Source organism: Zootermopsis nevadensis, unplaced genomic scaffold (genome assembly GCF_977971745.1).
Source record: "Zootermopsis nevadensis isolate Lab colony 2312 unplaced genomic scaffold, Znev_1.0 Znev_ptg000025l, whole genome shotgun sequence".
Taxonomy (NCBI): Eukaryota; Metazoa; Arthropoda; class Insecta; order Blattodea; family Termopsidae; genus Zootermopsis; species Zootermopsis nevadensis.
Genome location: NW_028259157.1, coordinates 4659909 through 4673596, shown reverse-complemented (window position 1 = coordinate 4673596; position 13688 = coordinate 4659909). Strand labels below are relative to the sequence as shown.

The following is a 13688-nucleotide window of genomic DNA, read 5'->3' as shown; positions in this document are numbered from 1 at the left end:
TAATGGAGGCAGCAAGTACTTCTGAAACATCAGTAAACTTCTACCATACTACATGGTGCTACAACCCAGAAGACAACCTTCTTAATACTAAGAAAGATATTGTCTTTAAGCCTCCAGTAGTTGATATGAATGTTTCTGCCTCCATACCAGCAATATATTATTTAAAATATTACCTCTTTTCTTGGGTCCACAGATGTGGAACTCAACACACTCACCTTTAATGCAACGGCAGCCATTGCCAAGGGCACGGATATAGCCCTCAACACTGGATGGGCCATTCAACTGGTCCTCGAGTAGGTATGTGTTGTGGGAGGAAGAAATGAAATAATGAGTGAAAGGATGCCTCATGTTCTGACACACCTTTCGATGAAGAGGCTCGAAGATGTCACACTCTTCTGACAGCAGGTACTTGGTGAAACCTGTTGCATAACAAAGAGAACAGTCCATTTTGCAATGTACTGTACTTTTTAGACAATAAGATACTGTTCTTTTCCTTGGATAATACTGCCTAAAATTTCCCAGTGTCTCATTGTCCGAAGGTTTAGCAATATGAGATGAAATTGCAGTTTCATCTGGTGTATGATGACCTTTCCAGGATTAATCCTCTTTGTTATGAAGTACCTTGAAATCATTTCTGATCTAAATGCCTGGAAAATGCTCCTTCATAAACTGACTTTTTGGTGTAAGATGTGAGGTTTTCACAATGGTGAGTATGAAGATTTCTGTCTTCTGGGTTGTTGCGCTGTGTAGTCTGGTCGATGTTAACCAACGTTTCAGAGGTCATACTGCCTCCGTCATCGCCCTGATGACGGAGACAGTATGACCTCAGAAACTTTGGTTAACATCGACCAGACTACACAGCGCAACAACCCAGAAGACAGAAATCTGACTTTTTGGTAATGGTGCTAAGAAACTGTATGTATTTTCTTCCTGTCTTCTAGTGAAATCTACTGGAGAGAAGAATAACCTGTCCATCATTGTCTTTTGGGTTTTGTTGCTGTTTGGATTTGTAGGTAGGTGCTGATATCTTAGAGGAACAAACTTCTTCCATTATCAGCCCTGAATATGGTATCAAATGTTCCTCCAAAACATTGATATCCATGACAAGTCCACATGGTATCCCAACCCAGAAGACAACCATGGACATCTTTTCCACTGTGAGAATCTCAACTCTCATCTTCTTGATGCTTTAACAGTTTCTTGTTCTTTTCATTCAAGTCAATCGGCTGAATCTTCATTGAATGTGAGGTATCATGCAGGATTTGGATTACAAGCATGCAAGAATATATTGTGGCATAGTTACCGTCAATAAGTAGTTGTCCATTAACACGAGCTTCAGTCGTTGGTTCATATAGATTTATGATTTCCATGCATTTCTCCTGTGTTAAGTCTGACATCTGTATCAACAACAAGAAGAACATTAATATCCAACAGAATTCTTAAACTGATGTCAGTTTGTTTTATTTTTACTTATCACACCCACTTCTTGTGAAGCCAGTACATCGCCCACAGTGGAAGAGACAATAGTGAAAAAATATATACAGTAGATTCTGGGTAATCAGGCTATTGGTTAATTGGGGCAGCCGTTTATTTGAGACAAATCTTAAATAACAAACATTCTTAACTCTTTACATGGAACTTTGCATAATTGGGGCAGCTGCTTAATTGGGCCAAAGTGTTCTAGTCCCGATGTGTCCCAATTAACCAGAATCCATTGTATAACATTTACACACTTAACATCTCTTTGCTGTTAGTGTGTATCAACAACTTAATGCATCTTTGTCAGTGTGAGCTATAATTCTGGCCATTGCAGATCTCGACTGTGAGTTTGCTTCACGATAATTTTTAATCTAACAAGCACATAAAGAAGTAAGCCTAGACCTCTGAAAAATCCCTGTTTTTTCCAAGTATTTTTGAACATATGATTATTAGCCAGGATGGCAGTCAGTATGGTGATTGGCTATGTGTTGTATGACTGGCGTTTGTTTCTGTTGTTATTAGGAATTTTTCTCTTCATCACCATGTCCAAACCTGCTCTTTCTTTATCTCTCCCCTTTCATATCATTTTTCCTGTCCTTCATTCTAAAATGCACAGCTGTTCTCTTACCCTCATTTTCTCTCCTTCTCATAATCTTTTATTCCAATATTTATTGTACTTTGTTATTTTTATCTGCCTTTTCACTGGCCTGCAGATATTCTCATGTGGTAGAACTGCTCCTTTCAAATAATGAAAGGCTAAATAACACATTGCTAAACAACTTAATTTTAACACACAAAATTAGGCAATGTCACTCGTAGCTGCCAACAGTGTCTTTTAATAACCCATGAACCAACCACAATAAAAGAAAAGGTTATGCCATTGTCACAGTCTATTATAATACTTCGAAATAGGTCATGGCCAGCTCCTGCCACATTCTTCCCAATTCACCATTCATAATTATACTGTCACTTGCCACATTGTGTTATATAACCTGTGCAGTTGACAGAATCATTAAATAAACTAAGAAACTCTTCACTACAATTAACTTACATGTGTATAGCAGGACACAGTCAAAGGCTGTTTAAGATTATAAAAGATCCTTCTAATTATAAACACATTACAGAATCTGAACCATATGACCATGGGAACCAACACATTAATGTACAGGATTGTGTATTAGAAGAAGGTTACTACAAAACCTCACAAATTGTAATTATTTTAAATGCAATTTTGATTTAATTTTTAATTAAAGTATATGTTTTCTAAACCAATTAAAAATTTAATTTCCTTCTGTCAGTCATGCGGGCAATCTTTGACACACTAAATTGTACTACATCAGTGTTTGCTAAACTTTTCTGTAATTTTATTTTGGTTTCAAAAGAAGCCAGTATGACTTCAAATAAAAAGTAAATACATGTTACATTATAAAATAAAGAGACATATATAGCATAGGTACACAGGGAGTTTACTCTGTGTAGCTTATATTCTTTTATGAATATTTTCATTTAAAGATGGGTTCCGATTTTGTGATACTATGAAATATATGACAGAAACAGGCATCACATTTCATCTGATTTGAAATGTTATTCTAGGGGCTCAAAGACATTTCTTTCAACAGAGAATCATAAAAGCTACTGATCTCACTGAACGATAATTAATGTGTGTGGAAAAACGGGACATTGAGAATAGTGAGATGTAATTTTATTTACAAAAAACCGTCCTACTTTCAAGCTAGTGAATGGATCTTGGGAGTATATCCCAAGATCCATTAATGTAGTAGAAAATACCCATACTGCTTGTGGCATATCATCCCATAAATGGTTGATTTTTGGCAGAAACAAGATATGTATTTTTTTCATGAGATTTACCAGTGTTAACATATATCCACATTAAAGAATACTTATATGATGTTAAAAGATTAAATGTTTCAGGCCTTCAGTGCAGTGTTAATTCACATTTGCGATCACACTTCTTCTACTTTTAAATGTTTGAAACAAAGTGAGCATTTTTTCAACATAATTTAGTTACAAAGGAAGTATTCTGTGACAAGGGAATCAGTATTGACATAAGAAACGTATCTAAATTCATAAATATATCTAATAAAGTTTAGTGTTTGTTGATTCATCTTAAAAAAAACTCTCTACCAAATGTTGCAACCAAGTGCTGCTTTGAATTTGGGAGGTTCACAATTCAAATCTTGGCCCAGAGGTTGGCTGTCCTTACTGAGGTTCATTGAGGATTTTTTCAGTAGTAAAGTAAATTAGGCCATAACCACTTCCTTCCATGTCAGGGGTGAAGCATTCATGTTAACTGTCTTAGCTGTGTTAGTCTGGCTAATACTTTGAAAAAGAAAGTCTTCTGTCTTACTTTTGTGGTTTAGTAATACTCCATACACTTGAACACCAATCAGATAAAATGAGTCATTAACGCCACCCGGCCAGAAGTTTTCAGCTTTGAAATGTTTGCCATGAGCATAAGCCTCGACTAGCCAGCTAGAAATGCCTGGCTAGCTGAAGCTGGCTAATGGCGCATTTCGTCTGATAAATTCTGCTGTATTCCACTGAGCCATGAAAGTAAGGCAGAATACTTTTTAATTTTAATCGTTCAGATTGTTAGCCATCACATGGTTAGCTAATACATGGTAACATGAATTCTTTTCTGTTGTTCCATATCCATTTAAGTTCAATAATCATTCCATCATTTGAAACTCTGCAGTATGAGTTATTGACAGTAAAAACCATAAATAAATAAAACACAGAAGATTTCTGTCTTATGGGTTGTTACGCTGTGTAGTCTGGTCGATGCTAACCAACGTTTCAGAGGTCATATTGCCTCCGTCTTCAGTTCGATGAACGTTGGTTAACATCAACCAGACTACACAGCGCAACAACCCAGAAGACAGAAATCTTCATACTCACCGCTGTGAAAACCTCAAATCTTACAAATAAAACACACCCTGCTCTCCAAATGAAGTCCTAGCTATTCTATTGGTAGACAGACTGAGGTTGCACATCTTCATGTCTGACCTACTTTCATTTGACTTACCCATGTAAACTTTAATGCTTAGCTCTTTTCACTCTTGTGATGCAAGATATAGATACTGTCACTCTAGCCATAGTGACTTATAAATATAATATGAAAACTGCAGGACACCTGACTTAGTAGATCTGTGCGCTGTCCAGTCTTGCAGGAGCCATGCAACTTCAGTGTAATTACTGTGCAGAAGTCTTACCCCTTGTTCTCCTTCTAGGAAGAGTTGCAGGTCCTCCACAGAGAGATAGTCTTTGTTTGCTATCCTGCAGGGAAAAGGACACTTCACCTGGGATGTGTTCACAATGCAGTTAGCTGCAACATGTATTGTTTCTGTCATTAAGACAGCTGCCCTCTGTGTTGTGCAGGCATGTTTTGCTAACCTTTCAACTCATATTTCAACTGTGTATTTTATGACAAATTTAAGAAATTGAAGGAATATACAGGCTATATCTGAACTTAATAGCCATGAATAATGCTATTTCTTTCGCCTAAAGGCGAAGTAAAGAGAAATGATGTTATTGGTAGAATGTAGTTTGTATATGTATTGCAGTAAACATTAACAACTTTGAAAATGTGTACTTCAGTGTAGTACACATACTCGTATTTTCAAAATATATTACAGATACCATTGATATTGTTTATTTATTGCAAATACAAATTCATTACTGCAAAGAAAACTCTACAGATATCACACTGTAACAAGTCAGAAATTATTTGATGTATATTTTATTAAAGTTGTGTACAAAAATAGTTCCTGATAAAAGTTTGAGATCTTAATGAGATCTGTAATTTATTCCAAGTACTAAGTTATTACAAAACACAGAATTTTTGAAAAATATGACAGGGCCTAAAACATAATTTGTGCTTCAGGTAAGGTAAAGGATAAAAGTAACTGATATATACAAAAATCACCTAATTGATTTTTATTTGGACCTCGCAATTCTAAAATCCAAAATACAGTCATCATTCTGATCCAAGTATTTATTTTATGACATTCTGTTACAGTTGTTCCTGAATTTATTTTTTCTGTGACTGTTTGAAAATTGTCAACGGCCTTGAAATGTGCTATGCTATAGATGCTGAAGATGAGAATAAAGAAGTTGGTACTGTATTTAATTTATTCTACAAGTATCTTGGCACATGTCCATTACTTATTTGTGTATTTATGTAATCTTTTTAAAATTTCATTTTTAATCCTAGTTGTTCCGTTGACGACCTGAATGGAACTGACAGACCACACTGTGGGAACCTCTGCTGTATCAGCTGCTGATATGTAGCATGGAAGTGGGATTTGAGTCTATGTGATTCTGAGAATTATTATGGTTTAGCATAGCAACTATCAGGCTCTCCTGTACTGAACCGTTTGAAGTTAAAAGAGTGAAAGAGATGTATTACAGATTACAACATCCCTTTTGATGTAACTTTCAACAGAATGGTTCCATTCAAAAAGATATTTTGTGCTTCTCTATTAAAACAAAAAATACATTACGTTTCTTTGTGCAGTATTCTAGCCATCAGATTGGAAGGCCTCAGAATGAGGGAGAGGCATTACACACATGGACAATGTTTGATAAAAATTTATTTGAAATTTAGGATAGCAAAGTCAGTAAAGTGTCTGGATGTGGACTGAATGACAGGGGTTTGATTATTTCTAGGAATTTTCCTTTTTGCCAAAACATCTGCACTGGCTCGGCCCCACCCAGCCTTTTACCTAACCTACTCATACCAGGAAAATGTGACTGGAGCATGAAGGTGATCTTTAATGCTGAGGATAAAAACGTGTGATGATTTGTGAAAATGTATGAAGCACTTTTTACATACAAGTTATCAAGGGACAATTTTCATTGGCTCATGTTACGTTATGATAGTAATTTTCAAAGAAATTGGTATCTTTCAGACTGATATTCTCCTAGTACAATATTACTCAAACTCTGTACCTCAGTACCCCTGTGATAGGAAAAGTGCTGTAAATGAGTTAGCCCGCAATGCAACAATATTCAATCACAATAATTTAATTAACTTGATACATTACTCGTTCAAGTCGCACTACCCATACCGGTTTTGAGAAACTATCAGTCGACTTATTTGTACTCCCAGCGCAAAAAACACGTGTGTTGGCATGGCTTTTAGGGCGTCTGCAGCTCTAAGAAGTGTAATTTCAATTGTTGACAATTGAAATTATGCTTATTGCAATACATTTTGCTTGTTCGCGCCAAGTTTTCATGAAGTTAGGACTGGAAACAATAGCATTTATTATTTACCAAACTCGCATAACGTCTATGTATCAGGGAATTGTAACGTTTTTATTTTCTTGAACCCTTGTAATGAACTACTGTCTCAGAACGGGAAGATTAAAAAAAGATAAAACAAAAAGCAACGCCAGTTACACGATAACACGTACAGGTGAAGTTTTAAGTACTCAAGATATTAAAGACAAATTGCAAAAAGAACGTAAATTTTATGACAGATATCTGCAATTCGGATGTTCATGATTACAGTGCGCCTGATTCCCAGTGTGTATTAGGTTACCAAACTAGGGCACTTGGTTCCCGCAAAATTACAATTTCGTGTTTATACAAACCATGTTGACTGCGAAGACGAACCTATCTCGTTATTAAACGTGATAGTGGTGAACTGAAACATTATCGAACTAATCAGACACCAGTCACTGAAGGTTAAAATGAAAAATTTCGTGAAACATCATACAGCGTAACTCGTCATATTGCTTGTTGTGGTGAAGCCCATCGCCGAAAATTTCATCATACTTTGCGAAGAAAGGGAAGTTTTATGTGTGCTTGGTGATAACCATTGGAGATTATAAAAAGTTACATTCTGAGTTCTGCACCTTTGATAAGAATCAAATATATGAGTTGTATTATCAAATGCGGGTTTAAAGCAGTCAGAATTTTGCTTTGAGAGGTGGTGAATCTGTTGATGTTGCCTGTATTTCTGCTTTGCTTGCGTTTGTGGGATACATAAAATAGTCTGAAGATGAAGTGCTAATGTGCGAACCTTTGCATAGTCATACTACAAGAGCAGAATTTTCAAGTCTAATTGATGTGTGACATCATGTCTGTGTGACTTTGTGGCTCTAGAGGTCAGCATATCTTACAAAGATAAATGAACCAAGTTTATCATTCCAATGCATGACTGTTATAGTTATCATGAGACATGAACCAACTGATAACTTCTTATGCATAGCTCTGGAGGACGGGCATTTAAAAATGTCATATTATTTTATGATATTGGGTGATTCTTTTTAATTAAGTTCAGAAATGGATAAGTGATGGTGTTTGCTTGGACATAATGGAAAGTTTATCAGACTTATAGGTTATGGTGATTGAGCATTTTCCAGGAAGCCTGATTGTGTTTTTCTCACAGAGCAAATATTATTAATTAAACAACATGAGGAATTAATTGTCATTTCAAAAGACACAGGTTTGAAAAATACATACAAAAGCATTCCTCTGATTAACATTAGCCTGGTCTGAAAGAAGAGATTGTGTGAAGAAGGTACTTCTGTTTCCTTGTGCATATTGTGTGAAACATCGTTCTCAAGATATGCAGCAACAAAAACAAAACTAGTTTAATACTGAGCAGGACATGAGGGATCATGAGGACACAGCTTTCTAAAATTGCACCAGTTTTCTACTCCCGCAGGAATGTGTCACTTTAGGTAAGTACAACACAAGTTTGAATTTAACTTGAAGTTTCTACGTGCAGAGTAGTTCATTAAAGATAAGCACATAAAAATGTAAGTTTTTGTTAAGTTTTTAAGGACACTACAGAAATATTTTATTATCAAAAGACAGCCATAGCACTAAGAAGTTGAGAACCACTGCTCTAGTTACGTATTGCAAGGTAAAGGAAATGAATGATATCAAAGACAGAATGTGTGTTGAATATCCCGCCTAAGATTCATAATTTTCTCAGTCCCTTAATACAGATATTGGAATAATAATTAAATTAGGCCATGACTGCTTCCTTCAATATGAGGTATGACTTATATTTTATATATGCATGATTTTTGCAGTTATTGTACACATATTTTACCAACATAATATTTTTCATGTGAGTTGTAATTTTATTAAAATGTTTACTAGTCATAGCTTTGTTTTGAAGTGAATCTTTCAGTACCATGTGAAAATTTCCATGACATATGTGAGTTGTTATTGGAGAAGTTTCTATGACTTTCTTTGACAGCAGGCCCCACATAATAACAGAAATGTTAAATGTAGTGATTATTGAGGTTGTTTTAACATGGGACCCACTTGAATGAAATGTGGTTTCAAGGCCATCTCATAATTTGACTGCAAATGATTAAGACACTTCCATAAACTTTCGATAAAATATATTTTCTTTGCAACTCTGAAATATTGTAATGAGGAGATAGTACTATTCAGATAGATAATAAACTTCACGGCTGCTTTCCAGACCACTAAAGATCAAGATATGTATAAAACAATAATTCTGTCAGTTCTGTGTGGGTTTGAATCATGGTCTTTTACTTCAGAGGAAGAACATAAATTACAAGTGTCTGAAAACAAAGTGCTCAGGGAAATAACTGTAGTTAAGAACATTGAAGTAAGTGGGCAATTAAAATATTGTATTATATAAAAAGGAAGGTCATGTTTGTACATGTTGCCTAGCTTCTATGTTACTACAGTAACATTTAAATAAATTTCTCACTGTTTATTTAGAAAGTAAATGTAAAGCTGCCCCAGTACACTCAATGGACCTACTTGGGGTGAGATTAGGTATAGAACCTACTCAATCTTGACAGGAACACTAGATGGTGTGAGTGGTTAGCATCATGCCTTGGACACACCGTTTCTCTGGGGAAGGGACCCCTGGTACCCATTGGATGGATCTCAGAGCCAGTCTGGATGCAGTGGCCAGAAGAAAACCTTTGCCCTGTTAGTGATTAAACCCTTGGTTGTCCACTCTGTAGTCAGTAATTGTACTTAGTGAGCTACCCTGACTCCCACCATTATTTACTCTTTTGTTTCAGGCATTAAACCAGTCATCAGTGTGTACCCCATATATCATTTGCACTCAGTTAGCCTTGTAATTACAGCTGTCTTCTTTTAAATTTAGCGTATAAAAACTGACATTATCAATATTCGAGTGTTACAATTTTTTTAATATTTAAAATCTTTAAATTTCATATTTTATAAACTTATTTTGTCAAAAGGGTTTTTTGTCCTGTAATTTTAACCTAGTTTTATATTAATTCAAAAATTATTGCTTGTGAGACTGTGGAGGGTATGTAAGGATAAAGTTAAGATGTGTCTGAGGGAGAGAAATCGTGATCATGGTCGATTGATGGAACTGGCTAAGTACCTTGTCCTGTTGCAGGTATTAATGATGTTTAAAAACTGGTTCAGTTGGACTACATAACAGTAGATAGGCAGTAACTGTCTCGACACAGTGTATGGTATTTTTTCTGACACATTTAGGCAAAGGAATGTATGTTTTGTAAGTCGTAAAATATCTCATTTTGTTACATTAGCTTCACATTTCCAGTGCTTTGGCTCTTGTGTACTGGAACTTATCCATGCCACTTTATCTCCACTTACCTTGCAGATCTCATGGGAATGAAATCTCAGTGATACATGAATCAAATGACGATGATTTAATATTGAGATTATGTGGGTTATTATGAAAAGTGAATCAGTAGGAAGTGGGGTAGTTTAGGTACCAATCTGGGAGTGAAATGACCTGGAGTGGAATATTTCCCAAATGCATTTTTTGTTATTTTGTATGTCTTGATGTTTAGTTGTTGCAAAGCTGATCACATCACAGAAACATGTTTAAAATGAAACTCGTATCATAATGAGGTCTGTAATTTATATCACATATTGATTTTATGTATGTTAAACCACTTTCAGAAAATCAGTCAAGTTTAATTTAAGCTTATATAAAGCAGGGGGTAAACACCACAGTTATATTTAATACTTTACTTTCAGTGTTCCAAATTTTATTAAATTGATTTAGTTGTTTCAGAGATTAAAGATACAGATGGTGAGACAGGTACATTCTTCTTATGTGTAGCATAATCCCTTTTTTAGGAACAAAGATTTACAAGGGAAAATATTGTGGACAAAATAAAGAAAGGAGAAAAGATTTGAAATAAAATATTTTGCATGCATGCAGTAAAGAGATGAGCCACAAAGCAATGACCAGATCATGGTTGTGTAGCAGATACTGATTAATAACATCAGTTGATTTACTGAATTAATATTCATCAGTATTTTGGATTTTATTATGTTAAAAATGGGCAGATATAGGCCCTGTCAGACTGCTAATTATAATGATTTATGCTTTCATGGTTATAACATAATGTCTAAGTGTTATAAAATTTGTATTCATAATGAAAAAGGCCATCGTTTTCCATTGTCTTACATGCCCATAGTCTAAGCATTTTCATAACATTTATAATTGGTCCTCACCTAATGAGCAGAAAGTACACCTCTGGTCTTGTTGCGATCTCCTTGAACATGTCGATAAATTCTTTGCTATCTATGGTCCGTCTTCTGCCATCATTCTTCATTTGATGAACTTCCTGAAAGAAAGTAAATATATAAGATATGATGAACAGAATTTATTATAGAGTAAAACTTGTGTTATATTTCTAGAACGTACCACGGAGCCTAAACGTTCAAACTTGTCGGTTTCTTCCACATTCATTTCAATTCATTATAATTCATTATTCACTATCAATCTGTCATTTAAAGCTATACAGTCTGAGCTATTGAAAAAAGCGTCCTTAAATAAATTATAAATAAAAATAAATTCTTTGAAAGTGGCCACTTCAAGACAAAGAAAAAAAGTTGGTAGATAAATTTAAAATGAGTCTTAGGGACACTATCTACATCAGACTGGCACATATACGATTGTATCACATGATGGCCTTTAGTGTTAGCAATATTAAAATTCGAAATGTTAGCTCCTGAATGCAAAAGCAACTGCAAAATTCAGTGAAATTTCAGAGAAGTAGGGTTGAAGCTATGATTGGCTCAGAATATCTTACGGTGAGCCTCTCTGAACACTAAGACGCACAGCTTCGATACATAAAGAGGGTATGTACAATAAAGGGGTCCGCAGTGGCCGCGCGGTCGCTGGGACCGTGGGTTCGAATCCCTCTCAAGCCATGGATGTTTGTCCGCGTTTTTCTGTGTTGTGCTGTCCTGTGTACAGGTAGAGGCCTTGCGACGGGCCTATCCCTGGTCCAAGGAGTCCTACCGAATGTCCATAGATCGAGCCAACAAAAATTTGGGACCCGCAGTGCTCAGGCACTTGAAGAACGGGTCGTTCCCAGTATGTACAATAAAGGAATGTTGTCATCGAATCAGCAGGCAATAGTATATGCATAATATGACATTATCCGAAGTGGGCAAATAAGAAACCTTCTCAGGGCGAGAGGGAAGAAGCCATTAAATGCAGTAACATAATCCTGGAAACTCAGCAGCAGGCCACATGTGGAATTCTAATTTAAGTTCAACTTAACTCTATTGAGAGGTGGAAAATGTCATGTTTCGATACAATTATACACCGAGTGTAAATGCAAATGTGAGTTTGTGTGTAAGTGAATGAATGGGCGGGCGGTCAAAGTAATTCTGCCATTTACTAACGAGCAGACTCTAGAATTAAATCCGTGGCGATGGGCCATTCTTGAAAACTTGATTAATTACTCAGTCCAGCAAGTTTCTGTTTATCTTTGTTTATTTCCGTGTTTGCGAAAGCCCACTTCAGGAGCCCAACCTGACCAAATTTAAGCCACTTTATAACCACATGGCCTGTGATTTTTACGCCCATTTTAATGGTATCAAACCATCTACGCCAAGATCTTTCACATGTTCTGCTCATATCGTCTTCTTCAGTTAATCGCCCTAATAGAATTGAATGAAAAGTAGAGTACAGATTTTAAAGCTTCTTATCCCGAGGTCATTTTCCACAAAAATGGAAAAGTGTACTAAGTTTACAAACACTGCACTGTATCATCCGTAAAATATATTCCTGACAAATGTATTTAACGTTTGAGACGTGACTCTGCACAAACACATGAGGTATTTTCCTCGAGTTTCTGTAATTGCACGCCGAAACGAAAAATGTTCCAAATACAAATTACAGAACTTAATGCACAATTGGGCGTGCTGCCGCACAGCACAAAAGGCCCAAATTCATACCCGGGTAAGCCTACTTTGGCCTGTTATAGCTTTAAATTACAGTGAAACCTCGATTTAATGGTCACCGCATGGTATTGCCGATTTTTTTCTGGACTGTTGAATTTTTTGGCTCTTAATTATCTCTTTCAGCTGTAGTGTTTTAATGAACCTTGTGTCATTGTAGATGTTTAGTTCATATTACTAATCCGTTTAATGGTAGCCCTGATTGAAATCATGGTCTGAGGATGCATTTGATGGCATAGTAAAAACTGTGCAATTTAATGGACAATCGGCATTACCGGACACCCCTTCCGCTTATTAATTGAGGGATTACTGTACGCAGATTGGAAAAGTTGTGGGAACTCTACGCAGAGCAAAGCGTATGTAGGGCGATAATATTAAATGGACATTTAACAGATTGGTTATGCAAAATTAATTTAATTGCTAGACGTAGGATTTGAGGTTCTCACGACGGCGAGTACAAAGATGGCTTTATACCGACGTTTCAGAGGTCCACTGAAACGTCGGTAGACTTCTGCTGGACTACACGGCGCTACAATCCAGAAGACAGTCACCTAATTGCTTTAGGACTCTCTGATCAAGAACTAAAGTGACCCCTTTAATGAACCTTTCGATTCCGCGACAACAAGACAATTCATGATCAGGTGAATAAGCTCTCTGAAGTTCATTTAGTGTGGGTTTCTGGAATACGTTAATCTTTGCCTCTCCCTCTGTATATGTCTCCAAGATAAGAGGCTTAGCCGTTGAGGCCACTTTGCCTCGTACGTTTGAACTGGTACTTGACTTGGTTCCGAGTAGATGTTAAGTACTTGATGTCTAAGTGGTCTGAGTGATTGGTGGTAGGAAACGCTGCATTATCAATGGTTCAGAAAAGATATTTGTCATGATATCATAAATGACAATCAAGTGGAATGGTCCAAAATCTTTTGGTCTCTTTGTCTGGAATTCATTGAACCAAGCTTCCTGTAATAGTCTGAGAGCAGCAA

The 13688-nt window shown here is 36.1% G+C and overlaps 1 protein-coding gene across 1 annotated transcript in view; it reads right to left on the bottom strand.

The window, feature by feature from the left end:
- Positions 1 to 13688, bottom strand: part of LOC110828217 (inactive phospholipase C-like protein 2) — a 67319-nt gene that overhangs the window by 18679 nt on the left and 34952 nt on the right. Inside the window, exons 5-8 of the mRNA XM_022060729.2 lie at positions 10966 to 11078; positions 4713 to 4776; positions 1304 to 1397; positions 216 to 419 (exon numbers count right to left, since the gene is read on the bottom strand). Of these exons, the coding sequence (XP_021916421.1) occupies positions 216 to 419; positions 1304 to 1397; positions 4713 to 4776; positions 10966 to 11078 (475 nt within the window). The remainder of the gene's footprint in view (positions 1 to 215; positions 420 to 1303; positions 1398 to 4712; positions 4777 to 10965; positions 11079 to 13688) is intronic.